The following is an 18,515-nucleotide window of genomic DNA, read 5'->3' as shown; positions in this document are numbered from 1 at the left end:
CTCAGTGTTAATTTTCGTCAGGAATTAGATATTTTTCTGTTTAATAATTGGACTCACGTGAGTCCGTTCTACACAATACTTTTACCACATTTCCTTACATATCATTCACAAGAGACTATCAAAGGAGAGGTGATGAATCACATAGAAAGCAAAGCGAGTGAAGTAAAAAAGAACAGAGAAAGTATATCTTAAAGAGGTAAATTTGTCATTTTAGCTAACACATAATTGTATTCAAGTTAAATCAAAATAACTTCAATGGAAAAACGAAGAGATTCAATTGGCTTAAATGGGGGAAGATAACACTCGTACCCTTTATGGTTAACCATGTCTTTTATTTCAACATTATTCTTGGGGTTTTTGTTTAAAAAATATAATGGTATAGTGGTAGACTGGTAGTTAATGAGAAGAAGCACGATAATTGGAAAGAGGGGGAAGGAGATGAAAATGGAGGAGGATGAAAGAGACCCAAAATAGAAAAAGTAGTAAATACAAAATATAATATTCATAAAATTCTTTTTATTTGCATTTTTGCCATTATGAGAAACTACCTTGTTTCTCATCTTGAGAACTAGGGTTCCCTCCTACAACCCCACAAACAATATGAAAACATACCTATGTACCTATCCTTGATGAAGTTTATTATTTAGACAATTGTTGATTAAACCTAAGATGTAATTAGTTTTAAAGTGTTATACACTTATGTTGGAATTTTAGATTTCTTAGGATTTGTTTGTAAATGAAATTATTTTCTTGTTAAACTAAAAAAATAGAAATTACCCCCCCCCCCCCCCCAAGGGTTTGTTGCCCCTTATTTGCACCAATAAAAAATTAAAAAATTTAAACTACATAAAAGATGAGTATTTACTACGCAATATAAGAAGAGTTATTAATTAAAAAAACAACGTAAAAAGTTAGGTGAATGTAAAATAAAGTTGAATACTCTATGGATATTTGTATTGAGTATAAAATAAACATTACTGTCATTCAAAAAAAAAAAAAAAAAAACATTACTGGCCTACTGGGTGGAAAGGTACAGTATAGTGAGGCAACATGGTATGATGAAAATTGTATGCCAGAAATGGATAATGTAAACTGAATTAACAAAAATAAAAATGAACGAAGGTAGAATACGTAGTACATGATTTTCATAACTAATATCAAATTCAATACTTCATAACATTCTTTTGATATTTGAAGTTCCACAGAACCTCATCCACAATTGTAGGAGTAACATGTAACAATGTACTCAGCGTTGTTCTGATAACGAACAATTAGAAGATTTTCTTAACCTTTATTTTTCACAATTTCAATCCCACTTTTGCACAAATAAAATTGTACAATTAGGAAAGGCAGCTCAAAAACAATAAAGTTATAAATGCTGGTTGAATCACACTCGTTATCTGAAACTGCATCACGGAGAAAAAAAACAAATAGAATGCAGCCTACTTGAAAGATAAACCAATCACCTCACATCTCTATACTTTTTCACTAAGTGTCATTTCCGCTTCATTGAAACGGAATAGGAATGCTTTGATTCTTGTTGACAATAACCATAGCTAAGTATCGTGTACCCATACCAATAGGCACCTTGTCTTCAGGACCCTCCCAGAAAGGGGCTTCGCCTTCACCCACCAGACGCCAATATCCTGCCTGTAACAACTCTGCCTGCTCGTCTGTTTCACAGTTCTGTATCAAAGTTTCAACTCTGAAATTTATACCAAGAGAACCCAAAAACTGTGACTGGGTAATGGGACCGTAAACAGAAACGCCATCTGAAAAAAAAAATGAAAAACAAGTTATTGTGCAGAGCTTTTAGCTTAATTTTGTCATTTATCTTAACCTGACATCTGGTATTTTATAAGAAAGAAAAAGAAAATATCTGACAGGTACACCCAAACCATTTATCGACACAAATAAAAGGCAGCAAGGGAGAAGTATATAATACGGAAGAATTTTTTCAACCTGAGGCCTCCCCAGCAGAGTGGCGAATTGCTTCAAAATCAACATAAGCACTGAGATCTGCAGTTCCGGGTTCATCAAGGATAGGTACAAATTTATGTTTTCGAATTGCCTGCAGAAGGGAGCCATAGGTTATTTAGTAGTGATTGAAGTCCAAATTTTTGTAGCTTCATGCATCTATGTAAAACAGACATGATCTTAGCGGACTGCTAATTCAACTTGCAACATTGCTAGGCAAATGTTGCTGCTCCACCTCAGAACTTCATGGGATTTATAATACGTAGTATTTCAAGTTGAAAGTGTTATAAATTCCAGAAAAGAATCACGTTTTTACGACACACCATAAATTCATGCAGACTGCATAATTCCCAAGTTTGAAACCATGAAATGTTCAATCTAAGTCAACCATGAAACCATAAGACCATAACATGGGCCAAGCCAACCTTGGATATTCACAAAAAACTAGAAGCTATCCTAATAATGGTATGCGGTCCAAAATAAAGGTTTATACGAAGTAGATCTTAATGTACCAGTCATCAAACAAAAATAAGTAAAGAAGAACAAAGAATGAAATCTGGTCAACAAACATGGCTTAGAACCGATAAGAAATCACTTAGATAATATCATAATATGGCTACAGAGATAAGCACCTGAAGGCTATCAGAAACTATTCCATTCAGACCATAGTCTATGATAAGTGCTCCACCGCCATCAGAGCTTATTCTTTTAGAAATGGATTCAGTCAGCTCCATTGCCTGTGGGCAAATCTCAATTTGATTAAGCTTGTCTACTTCCTCTTTGACAGCCCACTTGCAGCGCTTTGCAAGAAAAACAGTTGCAGGTGTAGGCGCAGGCGAGAGAACAAAGCGAAACCTAAAGAACAACAATGCACAGAGCAACATCTAACTAAAATTTCAAAAAATGCTAAAGCTTTGGTAGTATCATAAAATCTGGAAGTCTTACGCTGAATCTTCTTCTACGTCAACCATTTTCTCACACCAGCCACGAGAAGCCCTCTGCAGATGAACTCAAGATTAATCGAGTAATGTGAACAGTATTTGCCCAAAATTAAAAAAAAATTGTTTATAGCAATATCTAACAGCAGACGGTTCAGAATAGTAAAAAGAGAGTGAGATAATAAGAACAGCTTGAAGAATGTCAAACATACTGCACAAGTGACAGAAAGGTAATAAAAACCGGTGATAGACAAATTCCCTAACAGCTGCAGCGTGCATACTTTTTCAAAAACAAAAGAGATGAGTCTTTTCAACCATGTTTCCTCATACCAGCTAAATGTTGATGGGTTACTAACTTACCATAATACCATATTACACCAGATTTGAAAGCTTAATTTTGCACTTCTCGACAAATTTAATCTGTTTCCTTGTTCTTGACAGTTATTCCATTCTGGGAAATAAAGAATTTAATCTTCTTAGCTCTTGGGTTCAGGAATTCCTATACAACTTAAGCAACACGATAAAAGCCTTTTCTATCCTTTTTGGTAATCATTTTATGTATCGGATTTCATCCGCCACAAGGTTGGGAACTGCTGATTAGCTCTATCTACAAAGATTTTGGATTTGCTCATAATAATAAAATTATATCGAGTCTTCAAATGAATCATATATTATTATATCAGAAGTGCACTTAACACCTCTAGCCTCTTGAGAGATGTATTTGATTTTTAATCCTACATCCACAACCATATCACACTCTTCCAGCTAGTTTCTGTCATTTCTACCAGACAGTACATATAATGGCACCCCCCACCCCTACCCCAACTCCCTGTACAAAATATGTGAAAACTAAGTGCTTTGGTCACCTTGGTCTTTTTCGTAAAGCAGAAGTTAAATTCTATTCTGCAATGGAAATTAGACATGGTGCTTGATCTTTTTTTTTTTTTCCTTTTTGCCCTCTGTTCATGGGCAATGCTCTTTATCTCTTCCCAATGACTCTTTCTCTACTAATTCAAAATTGAGAAAATATATTGAAAAATCCTGTGATTAATTAAAACTGATTCTTTTCAGCTTTACATTAAAGTCATTACATTTTTTTTATCAAGTATAATAAATTCAAACTGAACTTATAATAAACTCCTCAAAAAACATTTACATATAGAATAGCTGAATTGTAAGATTGAAGACTTGAATTGGTGCTAATGTATGTGAGAGAGAGACGGAGAGAAGTAAAGAGCACTAAAATAGGGGGTTCCAAAACCATCATTCATACGTTAGACTTGACGCAAGAGCACATGATAGCTTTAAGCATACCTAATGTTACATCCTCAAAAGACACATGGACTTTCAGCCATCCACCACAACAGAACCACAACAAACCGGGAGATAATGAACACAACAGGAAGTAACAAAACCAACCTGAAACTGATGAATAGGTAAAGCGTCATAAAACTCGTGGGCAATGATGATTGTTGGCACTGAAGAAAAAGTAAAAGATAAGGTCACACAAAGCACATTGTCACTAACAATCAGAAAGAACGTCAGTGAATTTCAAAGTAATCATAAATTTTGACAAGTTGGTATGTTACGCTCAGCTCCTTGTAGCTTTATTTAAACCATCTAGCTTACACTCAGATTATAAATTGATAGAAACTGGTCATTCTTCTTCAATTATATTCTAATATCTAATCCATGTACACAGTTTATTTTTACATCTGTATAACATCAAATACTTTGGTAAGAAAACTAAACCTACATCTTCTTGTTTAGATGTATTTCCCAAACATCTTTGAAAGCATCAGTAAATAATCTCTACATATACAGAAGTCATTAGAGTTTTAGTAATACAAAGAAAATATTGCATTTAATCCAAAGTCACATGAACTATTATTGCATGTAATGATTGTAATCCACGGTTGTATAAACTATATATGAAATATAACACAACCTAATGGCTACACAATCTTTCAAATCATAAAGCTTATATATAATTGAAGTTAAGGAAGAGAAATAGAGTTCACGGACCTGAAGTCCACCAAATATCTAGGAAAAGGAAAACAGAAATTTAGGTCTCCAACTTCCTGATAAGTGGAAACCTAAGAGAAGGTATTACACTGCTTAAAACCATAAAGAAAATTTTCGACTATAGAAAATTCTACCATTCCTCTTCAACTAACCACTGACATAATGGCAAATCAGCATCTTGCCACAAATATATATATATATATATATATATATATATATATATATATGACCAATTTGCCTTCTAAACTTCATAATTGACTTTGAAGAGTAAATGGAGCAACCGAGCAACCCAATGGATCCCTTCAAAACCAAATAAACTCTACTGAAATACAAAAACAAAATTCCATGTCTCCTCATTAGCAAGGCATAAAAGCACACACGAGGGGATGAAACCTTGTTTATTTTTCACATGTGCTGATGTGCAAATCATCACAAGTACTGAGTATCCCAAAAAAAAACCAAACAAAAGCTTAGACCTGGAACCTTTTCCTAACACTTCACTAGTTCAAATGAGGGTTATTTTCCTAACACTTCACTGAGCCCATATAAGCTTATCAAGCTTCCATAATTCGAAAGTTAATCGAAATATTGATAGGTGGATTGCCCATCAACCTAATTTGTTAGTCATTCACCCTTTGTTTCTTCAATTTGGGCAATTAATCCCAACTCACATGTGTTTATCATCCTAACAATTACCAAATTGCTCTTTATAAATTTGACCTCAAACTAACTATCTTGCATTCAAACGCCTCAGAGCAAATCAAATTTCATCTCAAATATAATAACTTAGCCAAGTTCGTGTACATGCTTTCTAGAGCAACATAAGTAACGCATCCAAAAGATCCATCTATTAAACTATTGCAATGTTCACCTTAATGGTTTTACATCCCAGAACAAAGAAAAAATACGTAAGCTCATGAAACCAAACAAGCTGCAAATAATTCCGATACAGTATCAATAGGTCAAAATTTGAGAGGCCAGATCTACGGGTAGATATATCATAAATATATAAATAATAGCATAAGACTTGTACCTCCTGATGGAACCTGTTCAAAAGCAGCATGCCATGCTACAGGGGTTCCAGCTATTTGGCTAACTGTCTTCTTCTCTCCGCTTGATGGCGTATCATCTTCATCCAAACACTTCAAATTGCGGTGCTGTAATTCCTTCAGAGTTGGACTGCACTCAACTAAATGTATGTGTAGAGATTCTGTGAAATTCTTGAACTTAGATGCACCCTACATGCATAAATTACAGTGCTTCATTACTAAATTCTGCTGAAATTTCTAAATTAATCTTCTCCAGGATGCTTGACCACAGATTAGAATTTAAAGAGGGCAATGCTAACATGGACTTACTCGAAGAAGATCAACCATAAGAGTTCCCCTTCCTGGACCAAGCTCCACTAAATTAACCTTACTAGGTCGGCCCATTTGCTCCCAAAGACACATGGCCCATACACCAACCATCTATAAGCAGTGATACAAGATGATCAAAATACTCATCAATCAAACTTGCATGAATATAGTCAACGAGGCAGTGTATGCATGATGCATCAGGATATCTAGCGTTTGCAAAAATGAGTATGATTATTGAGTTACCTCCCCAAACATCTGGCTCACTTCAGGAGAAGTAACAAAATCACCTTCTGCTCCAAATACATCACGATTTATGTAGAATCCAGCCTTTGGATTCGTAAGAACTTCCTCCATGTACTCAGCCACGGAAATAGGACCTCCACGAAACTACAAAGCGAAGAGTAAAATGAATATGCATTGAACATCAAAAAAGCCGCAGTTGATTGAACATGTAAGTGTAACTGACTCACAGGACAAATTTTTTCAGTTCAACCCATTCTCAGTAAAAGTTTATCTGTGGCAGGCATTTAATTATCAGCGGTGCAAGTCCTGTAACGAATTGTTGGTTTTTATCACACACTTTAGAGGATGCCAACTAACATAGCTAATTATACTATAAGGAGGCCATGAGGTGATAAGGTATTACACAAAAAACTCGAGATCAAATCCCGTCTACATCACTATCCGCTGTGCATCCTTATACATCAAAAACAACAAGGAAGCACACATTTGCCAACACAAATTACATTCTGGAAAATACTACAGTAAGTAGCAGGACTAATTCAATAAAAAAAACAAAGAAAAGAGAAAATGGGTAACCTTGATTATGCTTTTTAGATGTTTAACAAGCTCAGAATCCGAGGTTGGTTCATGAGAATGCTCTGCCACACACAAAACCATTGCAAATCAACACAAACCCAACTTCAGAAATCAAATTCAAAACAAAATACAAACAAAAAGTAAACATAATAGTTAAAAACAATGGAGAAATTAATACCAGGAGGGTTGCAAAGACCAGAACGATCAATGGAAATGGTGGGGTTTGAAGTTGAAAGGGTTTCATTAGGATTGCCCGCAACATGTTCGACGAAATTCCCAGATGAATTTTGAGAAGGTGAAGATGATGATGAAGATGATGAGAAGAAGTGAGAGAAAGATGATGAAGGGTGAGGAGAGAGAAAAGGGCGGAGTTTCAGTGCTCTTCTCAGCATTTTTATTCGACAAAGAAGAAGAAGAAGATTTACGAGCTTTTTGAAGAGTTAAAAATGGTGGAAACGTCGAGTTTTTTCTTTATTAAAAACTTAATAAATACAATTAAAAGAGAATATGTTTATAACTAGGGGATGTAGCTCAGATGGTAGAGCGCTCGCTTAGCATGCGAGAGGTACGGGGATCGATACCCCGCATCTCCACTAAACATTTTTCATTTTTTGGCAAGCACTACTCTACACTTTAACCCTAATATTTTTTGGCAAACACTCTTAACACTAACCCTATTTATTTGAGAATTTGTTAATACAATGACTAGATATTTGTGATTTCATAAATGGAAAAAAAAAAAAAAAATTGAATTCTTGAGTTATGAGTTTTGTACCTAATTGGTGTTTGTTTACGGAACACATTAATGGAGAAATTCAAGTTCATCTTCAATGGGAGAGGAAAGAACTCAATTTAAATGAAGATTGAAGATGAAGGTCTTAGTGTTGGTGGAGGCGAAGATCGAAGATGAAGGTGTTGGTGTTCTAATGTATTAATTTGACTAAATTATGACCACATTTTAAGGAAAAAAATATCTTATTACAGTATCTAATTGGATCTTATAAAGCTCGTCTCATCGTGTATTTTTCAAATACTTTTCAAAATTTTTTTTACGCAATGAAAGATATCTAATAATAAGTAAACGAGAATTACATATTTTTTTCTTTTGAATCAAGGAATTACAAATTTCTATTTAGTCTAAGAAGAATAAGTTAGGGATGTCAATGAGACAAGTCAAAGGTGAATGATACCTCCACGATCATCCCCACCTAAATTTTATACCCATCCACCCATGGTAGGTACATTGCCTACATCCATCTCGACCCTTCCACCCCACTTGGATGTCAATACGAGCCACACACTCGCTAATTTGAGAAAATACAAGTTTATCTTCATGATAAACAAATTAAATTGTGTTTATCATGAGAATATAATTGTCAATCTATATACTTAAGTCTGGGCAGCCTTGTAATTTCAACGATAATGGAAGTTCACAACGTTAATTTTATAAAAAAAACTCCGTTAATAGTGGAAAAGCTTCAATAGAAATTTTAGAAGATCCAATAATGGAAAAAGTGAAAGTCAAAATTAGCTTCAATGGAGGAGGATAACACCCTTACCGGTAAGGGTTCACCATGCCCTTAATTTTACCCTTTTTCCATGATGTTTTCATTTTATTTGACGGCGAAGCCGCCGAAGATGGTGGTGTTGGTGGAAGGGATGTAGATTGCGGAAGGAAGAAGAAGATGGATGAAGAAGGATAGAAGTTTCATTGGAGGAAGCAAGAGGATGAAGGAAGAAGGAGAATGAAGGAAGAAATTGGGTAACGTCGTTACTTTTACAACTTGAAGAAATGGACAGCTAGAAGCAACTCAGTCAAAGAAAATATTTTTTTTTCGACTAAATAAACATCCTATGTTTATCATGAAGATAAACTAGGACTCCCCCCGCTAATTACTGCATTTTTTTTAACCAAAAAAATTAATATAATACCACATACTACCCACGTACCTAACAAGTAACAACCAATGGGACACAACTGGTTCCTAAAGCTTTGGTATTGGAATCACCGGGTAACGGTTTCGATTTCGGGTACCCAATTATATATAAAATTGTTGAACTTGAAAGTATATTACAAATAAATAAGACACCATCCGTTCCTTTTTGTTTTTTATATTTCCATTAAGGTGTTCCTTTTGATTCATTCTTTACATTTAGTATCTTTTCTATTTTAGTCATAAATAATGGACAAAATTACTTCCATTACAATTAAAATACTCAAGAAAAAATTGTAAAACATAAAACAAATTTCACGCGGTTAGCTCAAAATAAGCCAACCTTTTATAATTAAATAAAAATAAGTCACCCTTCATAAGATATATATCCAAAATGAGTCATGACCTGATGTTTATGGAGGTAACCGGTTATTTAGATTCAGTATGCCATGTGTCACAAACTCATAATAAGAGTGGTGCATTTAAAATTTTTAATTAAACTAAATTATTATCTTTAGAGAAATCCATCAGCTCCCACCTAACGAAGAACAACCCCTACGCTATGCTGACTAGATTTCACCTTTAGCAACCACAGATCATCCCTCACCCGACCACCACCGATTCCTTTCTCTTTCTCCCCTCACTCGGCCACCACCGATTCCTTTCTCTTTCTCCCCTCACCCGGCCACCACCGATTCCTCACTCTTTGTTTTAATTTTACAAATTTTATGGTGGTTTTTTTTTGTGGGTGTTTGGTTTTAAGGTGACAAGACTGGGTTTTGGTGGTTAGGGTTGGGTTTTGGGGTAGATACGATGTTTTTGGTGGTTAGGGTTGGGTTTTGGGGTAGATACGATGTTTTTCGTGGTTAGGGTAGTGATTCAAGGTGGGTATGGTGGTTTTGAGGTGGATTTCATAGCAAATTTGCAGGTTTGGGTTGGTTTTAGTCGATGAAGGAGGGCGTTCAGGGAGTGGGAAGAGGTAAGGGTCAGGTACTCAGGTGGGGGAAAAAGAAGGTGATGTTCATGGAGGGGAAGGAGAAAAGGGTTAAGGGTGAGAGGGTTGGGAGGGTTGGCGCGGCGGTGGGAATTGGTGGGGGAGGTGGTCCGTGCAATTATCGGCGCGTGGGGGTATGGTGGTCAACAATGGATTTGGTTTTTTTAATAATTAATTCAAATGTATACTTTTAAATAAAAAAAAGACTTGTTTAGTACTTCCTCTGTTCTTTTTTACTTGACCTATTTCTTTTATCACGCTTGTCAATGCAAAATTTTAGCGATCAATAACTTTAATTCTCTATAAGTAAAAATTATAAAAGTTACATATTATGATAGTACTTATTGAGACGAATTCAAAAAGATCTCACATGAATATGTTTTTCCTCACATATTATTCACAAAAGACGGTCAAAGGAGGGGTGGTGAATAGTGTAAAAGTCAAAGCAGGTCAAATAAAAAAGAATGGAGGAAGTAGGTTTTAAGTCATTTGACCTATTCAAAGTAAAGAGCTCGTAAAAGTTAACTTATTTTTTTTATCTATCATAATATTAGCTTATTTTGAGCTAATCATGCAAAGATTGACTTATTTTTGACAAATTTTCCAATACTCAATTGTTCTTACTTTTTCATGTGCAAGTGTACTTTTTGTATTTTGTTAATAGTTTTCCAATACTCATAAATAATAATAATAATAATAATAATAATAATAATAATAATAATAATAATAATAATAATAATAATAATAATAATAATAATAATAATAATAATAATAATAATAATGAGTATAGTTCCAAACCTCATTATTTCTTTCTCTCTTCTACTTTCTCCATCCCACATGGACAATATTTTTTTTTAGATAGCATTGTACTTTCAATCATTGACTATTCCTGAAGGAGTTATGTCTTCGATAAGTGCAATTACTAGATATATCAAGGATCACTATTATGGAGATAATAAGTTCATTCTATAGGGTCGTCAATATCTGGTGCTAGATATGATAATTGATCTTTGGGTTAGTTAAATAGCCCAAAGCCTTATAGAATGGATCCTATGAGGTCACACAACAAGGGTATTGGGTTAAGCAAGTAAGAGGCCCATTAATGGGCCTCATGAGCAATTAACTAATCATGAATTGGATTGGGCTAGCATAGTTGGATTGGAATTAGGTTTTGGGCTTTTGACATGGGCTCTTATTTAGAGATGAGATCTATAAATAAGATCCATGCCTAGGGTTTGTAGCAAGCAGTCATAATTCACACACAGTGAATTTTGACATCAAGGCAACCAATCCCAAAACCCTAATCCTCTCTCTAACTCACGGCTATCTCTCTCCTCCCCTCGTCCGTACGGCCGGCCACCCTAGGTGGCGCGTGTGGTGTTCGTGGTGGTTCATGGTGGTTCGTTGCTCGCTCTTCTCCATAGAAGGTCAATTGAAGGTTTCAATTGCAACTAACTAGCATTAGTGGAGGTCTTAACTTGTGCCCGTGGACCAAGTAGAGGAATCACGCTTGGGGTTCTTTATCTCCCTTTGTTCTTGCTCGATCGCACGCGGAATCACGCTTCAAAGGTACAATTATTTGTTCTTTATGTGTTATACATTAGATCCTTGGATTAGGTACTGTATGAATATGATTCATGTTATTTCCGCTGCGTAGTACCTATAAAACCCTACAGTGGTATCAGTTAGCCTATTGCATTTACGCATATTGCCAATAATTCTTTGATAATCCACAATTTTAATTCAATTATGAGGGAGAATATTTAATTATGGTTCAATTGTTAAATTTAATGTGATTAAACTCTTGGAATTGATTAAATGTGATTTAATAATGCTCAAAATAGCCATGAAGAGATCCGAATTTTGCCCTAGTTTATTCGAATTTTTTCGAACCCTAACCCTAATTTTTCGAAAATTTCGAAACCCTAACCCTAAAATTATGAATTTTGTGTTTTGGTTTTGATTTAATTCGTTTACTATGTGATTAATGATTTTAATCTATTTGATTTCATGATAAATTATGAATTTTCATTGATCAATGATTTGATTTAAAAGTTAAATTAAATTGGGGATTATTTTCATGAAGAACCCTAGTTTTTAAAATTAGATTGTGAATTTAATTTTAATTGGATAAATTAGCATAAAAGTTATGTTTTAATTTATCATGGACCACATGAATTTTATTTAGCAAAAGTTGTTAATTAAAATTGATACACAAAAAAAAAAGGAATTTTAGCAGCGGCAACCGCGGCTGGGTGGCGCAGCCACGGCGGCTGCTGCTGCAGGTGGTCCGGAGGGAGGGGTGGGGTGGGCAGCAGGTCGGGTCAGCAAAAGCAGCAACAGCAGCACCGTGCAAGGGTTGCGCGGCACTGCTGCTGCTGCTGTGCACCGCTGCAGTGCAGCGTACACCTCACGGTGTACGGCCACCGTGGCCGGCTTCGGCTGGCCACCCCACGGTGGCTGGTGCATATTTTCAAAAAAAAAAAAATGTGTTTTGAAAAATTATTTTAAGATAATTACAAATTATTTTGGGATAAAATCAGTTTTATTTTGGATAAGTATTTTGAAAATATGATCTTTTATTTTAAAAGATAAAATTGGTTTTATTTGGATAAAATCTTTTATTTAAGGATAAAATCAAATATTCAAAAGTTGTTATATTTGATATTATCCATATTTAAGTTGTTAAATTGGTAATTATCCTAAATTAAAGTGGTTAATTTTGGATAAGATTTGTTAGGATATTCTGAGCATATTCCAAAAGGATAATAATTGATTTAAATAATGTGATTATCCCATAATTATTTTTGGATATAATTGATTTAAAATATTGTGATTGGCTAGTAATTAGGATAGAATTTCCTAACTTTGTTAGGATAATCTTTGAGGATAAATATGATTTATCTTTTAGGATTAAAATAAGATTTGATTTTATCTCATGACTAATTTAGAATATATGATATTTTATTGATGATCATGAATAATATATGATATTATCTAATTACATTAATTAAGATATGAGATATGTAGGTGCCATGTTTCCTTAATTGTGAACATTCGATGTTGTAGTTTAGGAAAGCATGATGAGTGATTTATTATGTGGCAATTTTATAATATATGATGTTGTTTATTGCTATATAATGACTAGTATGGCCCAGTAAATTGCTAAATACGATCTGCGCATCGTGATGTATTTTTGTAATCTTAGTACGGTCTACGAACCGATAAAGTATTTTGTAATTTTATTTTATTTTATTTAAGTAGTAGATAGAATAGAGTAGAATTACAGGTTGCAGTTAATCCAAGAAGCCCATGAAGTGAAGGCCCAAAGGAGCAAGGTGGATGCGATCCATGATGATTCAAGTGGGAGCATTTACTTTATTAGTTTTCTTAGGATTAGGGGCCATGCTATGTCTTATTTATGCATTCAGTATTTTATGCATGTTAGATTTTATTGATGTTTTGTGATGATGCGCTAGAGTTCACTATTTAATCACAACATAATAAATCTAGATCCCAGTAATATTGATGCAGCTTTTCCAATTAAAAACCCGACGAAAACCTTGATCGTTTGTGATGGGTCAGCCCTCAGCAGAGCATCATAATATATCTTGGGGAAGTGGGGGTAGGACCGCATAACTACACTTTTAATTGGTTATATTCAACAAGGTTACCTAAACCGTTTAGAACCTTGAAGCTAAGAGTAATAATTAAACATGCGATGGTTAATTATTCAACCAAGAATTACAAGAGTTGTAATCAGTAAAGAGTTTTCTCACCTTGAAAATGTAATGGTTGATTGCAGAGCCTCACTCTGGTTAATTATTGCACAAATAAAGGATCTTGGAATCACTTAATTCAAGTAGGGATCACTTAAATTGAATAGAGTGTTTTAAAGTTACCAATTTAATTCGCTTTTGGCACTTTAAATTTAATAAACATAATTGAATTTTGCGTTTACTTATAAGTAACATGTCGTTCTAATTTTATTATTATATATAATCTCCTCGATTGAAAATAAAGTTGAGAAACGCTCTCAAAAATTTTAAAAGATAATCCATAAACCTATATTCTAATTTTGCTAAGATTGTTCTAAAAGGCAAGTTTTAGAAATCCATGTTACATGTCTAAGGTTGGTTTTATTCAAAATGTTTGAGTAAAATGCCAGCACATCTTCATTTTGAAAAGTATTTCAAGGGATATAATTAGATGAGAGGTACAAACCCTCCAAAAGACAAGTATAAAAGTCCAATAAAATCTCTTATCTTCAATATGATTGAATATAAGAAAGTGATTGGAAATCTCAATGATCAAAAGTTGATCAAATGACAGTATTCTTCATCTACTTTATATAGAGTTTAATGCTTGATTAAACTCAAATATAAATAATGATAGAATAGACTTAGCAGAATCATGAAAAGTGCTTAAAGTAGTTGAGCAAGGTATCATTTTGAACCTAAGAGAAATGTTCTAGGTGGCTCAAACGGGAAAGGTTTAGGAATATATGAGGATTGCATTAAGAAGTTATAGGCCAAGAAATGCAAACAAGTTGCTACTTCTCAAACCTAGAACTACTTACATGCTAAAAGTTGTTATGAACAACAAATGTTTCAAATTAAATGGATGAATTCCAATTGATTAGAAACTACCTCATATAGTTGGAAGGTAAAAGAATGGAAATGTTCCAATTTAAGAATTATATTATAGAAATTGATTTAGCATATTGCTACTTCTTGGACATATGATGTCTTGTTTAGATCACTCATTGCACAATTTGGTCGAACTTAAGGAAGAAATTAGCTAAAGGAGGAATAAATCTACAAGTTTAGAAGCAAATGTTGCAACTTCACAAGTAGAATCTACAAGTCTGGAAGCAAAAGTTGCAACTTTACAAGTAGAACCTATATTTCACCTTACCTTGGTATTTGCTAGAATTAATTTTATTCATTCTTGCCATTATCAAAACACCATTCAATGTTAGTAATGACTAAGCATCGAAGATTCAAAAACATGGAATAAATGTTATTCTATGCTTCATTGAGTCATAATGTGTTTTGAATTGCTAAATAGGTTTAAAGTTCTATATGATAGAAATAGTTAAACCATTTCTATATATATAACTTGTCTCTAAAAATGTCAATTAATTCGAATGAAAATGAAAATTGCATGCGAAAGATCCAAAGGGATGGACTTTCAATATCATTAGATTATGAATCTATTGATATATGTAATTTTCATTCTAATTTGAAATTATGACTAAGTCACCATTTAGAGAAATGATGATGTGAACTCGAGGTCAAATACATATTGATGTAAGAAAACCAAAGGTTCAAAGGCTAGAGACGGACAACGAAACTTCATTTGTGATACGATCACTACTTATGCTTAGTTGAAGCATGGAAGTGAAGATTTTGAAAAGTTCAAAATGTTCAGTATGAAGTTCAGTATCAACTTGACAAGAAAATGATTACATTACAATATGATTGTAATTGTGAAAATTTAAGTCGAGACATGTATTGGCAACACATTCAAAGTATTGCGATATGATCGTAATAATGAGAATTTAAGCCAAGACATTGATAAACATCCAAGAGTTGTGAAATCGTTTTACAACAAAGTCCAAAAGAAAACCTTGTGAAGTGTTTATAAAGGAAGCTATCAATCTATATGAGATATATTTTGATAATGGATGTAAATTACCTATCTTCCAACCATTGTTCAAGGGATATACTTTTAAGATAAGCTCAAAACTAAACAAAAACTACATACGTCAAATCAAAAGTAGCAAAGACTTCATATGTGATATGGATGAGAAAAGTTCTTATAAAGTCTTTCTACAAAATAAGGAATAAAAGTTGTATTAAAACGTTTAATGCACGTTCTATTCCTATATAGAGCACGGGGTACTACTACACAACCATACTTAGCACAAAATGTTTGTTGCTCAAGTAGGTGCCCTTATGGAAATTGTTCCAAAAGGTCAAGTGGGAGTAGTGTAAATCTCGAAAGAGTTCGAGAAAAGCAACAAACAAACATGGTTCAAAACCATGGTTGGTTCACCCTATGCTAAATATGCCTCCTCAAAAGGCAAGTGGGATTATAAGAATCTCGAAAAGTTCGAGAGCCTTGAAAGAGTTTAAGAAAAGTGATTTCGAAAATCTCGAAGAAATTTGAGAAGTTATCGAATAACAGCAACAATATGAGCATGATTCACCTCATGTTACAAATGACAACGCGTGGTCTCATTAAGTGTAATGGGATTAATAACCATGTGTCGAAGGTAGTACATTCCAAGTGCACATCCTCTATTGTCGTTTCTCATTGAAAACTAAACAAAGTTGTTGTATGAGTTTCAATTGTTGCATCAAACCCACAATGATGACTAGCATATGTAAAACTTAGCCAAAGGAATATGATTTCATATTGACTAAGAGTTCTAAAATATTCATTTTGGAACATGATGATTATGCAAATAATAAGGATGATTTGACGAGTTATAACTCCAAGTGGTTTTAAAACCATGAAATCTGAAATAGATTCTAAGTCTGTAAGCAAGCGTATGACACTTGATTAATTTGCCTAATTGGGTGAAACCTATTGTAAGCAAAGCAGACAAGAAAGAAAAATGTTTTCTAACTAAAGCAAAGACTTGGTATAGGATTCAACTAATTCATAGTATGACTATGATTACGATGAAACCTTTACATGTTGCAAAGATCTATTAAAGATATTTAGTGATTTCCACCTTATAAGATTTGGTAGATGGATTTTAAAACACTTTCTTGAAATTGTTCATGAAATAAGATTCGTATATGATACAATCAAAAGTTTGGAGATCCAATAATCCTAGGGATGCATAGAAGATCCATAATGGATTGTAGTTAGCATCAGGGAGTTAATGTTCTTAATTTTGCGAGTTAATCAAATCGTTTGATGTTCTCGTAAAATGAAGAAAAGGTCTTGTGTGTACAAGATGTTTAGTGGGAGCTATGAAGTCTTCTTGGTCTAGTACAAAGAGTGATTAATTGTTGCTTGAATAGTCAAGTAATGGTTAATGGATTTTGTATGAAAACCTTGGAGAAGAAGATGGGCACATTTGGGATTCAAGATCTATATAGATAGGTCTCGAAGGATGTTTGAGTTTTGGTTAAGAAGCTTATATTGATAAGATTCTTATAAGGTTCAACATTATATTGAAAAGAGTTTCAATCCCTTGTGACATGGCACGTTGCTTAATGATTCAATACCTTGAGAAAGGATTGATGAAATTAAGACTTTGAGTGATGATCCTTATGCAATTCGCAAAGGATGCATCATGCACATGCCATGGACTATACTCGTCTATTTGATTCGCGTGTTTTAAAGAACAAGTGATGATAGATTTCAATCGAAATCCAATGTAACGTTGGAATACAAATTAGAAATTCCTAAGTTCATTCCTTGCGAAAGGGCGAAGGAAAATTATTAGTGTATGGAGATGAAAATGATTATAAGATTTAGAAATTGCAAAATTCATGTTTATGAGAATGTCTCATGAACTCTACTTACTGAACCCCTTCCATGACCAAGGTATGAGAGTCATACTAAGGTTCTTGGATTGAAGCAAGTTATGTAATTTTAGTTGTGTATGTTTTGAGAAAGCATATTACAAAAGTAAATACATTAGCTTGCAGAATTATGTTTATCAATTGAAACAAAGTTTCAATCTTATTTAATCGTGGTTTCAAGATTAAATAAAATGTCCAAAATAATTATGAATTGATGGGCTCACTAGGTTGATGACCTTTTGAATGAAACCCCACAGGTGAACTAAATTCATATATTATTTAAGTTCCTAGTTCGGAATCATTAAAGTGGACATAAATGATTTCTATTTGGACTAGCATGTTAAAGATTGATTGGATAGCGCAGTTTCATGGGCTATGGGAGCGTAGTGATGCTCGGTCAATCACATGGATATGCATGAATGATGCATGATCGAACTATAGACCTACTTTGAAGTTCAAGTATAGAGCTTCCGGATATATTAGTGGATTCCTTTGACATGAGTGGAACATTGATCTCATTCAATGGATGTTATAACTGTGGTACATTCAAACGTCTGCCCGTAACTGGAGATTATAAAGGGTGTTTCCCGGTTATTTCAGAAGTTGAGTGGGAGCTTTGGTTGCCATAAGATTGGATTGAGTCTACCTATTTAATTAGGAATGTGTCTTGGCCCCTTGAAGAGGGAGAATTCAGAAAATGCATGGCCGTGCTCAAATGAATTACATTGTAACCATTTGTTTTGTAATTCTAACTCAGATTTCAAGAAAAGATTTGTAGATTAATATGATCACGACATAAGATGCAATCATATTATCAAATTGACACACATTGACTTAAGGAATTTGAATATTGCGCACTTGTCTCAGACAAGTGGGAGATTGAAGGAGTTATGTCTTCGATAAGTGCAATTACTAGATATATC

The 18,515-nt window shown here is 34.0% G+C and overlaps 1 protein-coding gene and 1 non-coding gene across 2 annotated transcripts; one reads left to right on the top strand and one right to left on the bottom strand.

Moving 5' to 3' along the window:
* Positions 1–1,164: 1,164 nt before the first annotated feature.
* LOC145595430 (uncharacterized) lies at positions 1,165–7,509 on the bottom strand. Its single transcript, XM_081651841.1, has 10 exons — positions 7,296–7,509; positions 7,118–7,179; positions 6,542–6,685; positions 6,299–6,409; positions 5,974–6,178; positions 4,335–4,393; positions 2,923–2,975; positions 2,610–2,832; positions 1,963–2,071; positions 1,165–1,772 (listed from the first exon to the last, which is right to left on the bottom strand). Exons 1-10 carry the CDS (start codon positions 7,507–7,509, stop codon positions 1,507–1,509), a joined length of 1,446 nt encoding a protein of 481 aa, XP_081507967.1. The 3' UTR covers positions 1,165–1,506.
* A 128-nt stretch (positions 7,510–7,637) lies between these two features.
* On the top strand, positions 7,638–7,710 carry TRNAA-AGC (transfer RNA alanine (anticodon AGC)). Its single transcript has one exon. It is a non-coding gene; the product is annotated as a tRNA-Ala (tRNA).
* Positions 7,711–18,515: the final 10,805 nt, after the last annotated feature.

Source organism: Chenopodium album, chromosome 19 (assembly GCF_948465745.1).
Source record: "Chenopodium album chromosome 19, dcCheAlbu1.1, whole genome shotgun sequence".
NCBI lineage: Eukaryota > Viridiplantae > Streptophyta > Magnoliopsida > Caryophyllales > Amaranthaceae > Chenopodium > Chenopodium album.
The sequence above is the reverse complement of the archived record's forward strand: the minus strand, read 5'-3'. Positions and strand labels throughout refer to the sequence as shown.

What these genes read in the sequence shown, in the direction of transcription:
- LOC145595430 (XM_081651841.1), bottom strand. Translation starts at nt 7,509, where the DNA reads ATGCTGAGAAGAGCACTGAAACTCCGCCCTTTTCTCTCTCCTCACCCT. An exon ending in TGAACAGGTTCCATCAGGAG is followed by an intron (nt 4,394 to 5,973) that starts GTACAAGTCTTA and finishes CTTTTTCTTCAG; the next exon opens with TGCCAACAATCATCATTGCC. An exon ending in GACGTAGAAGAAGATTCAGC is followed by an intron (nt 2,833 to 2,922) that starts GTAAGACTTCCA and finishes GTTGTTCTTTAG; the next exon opens with GTTTCGCTTTGTTCTCTCGC.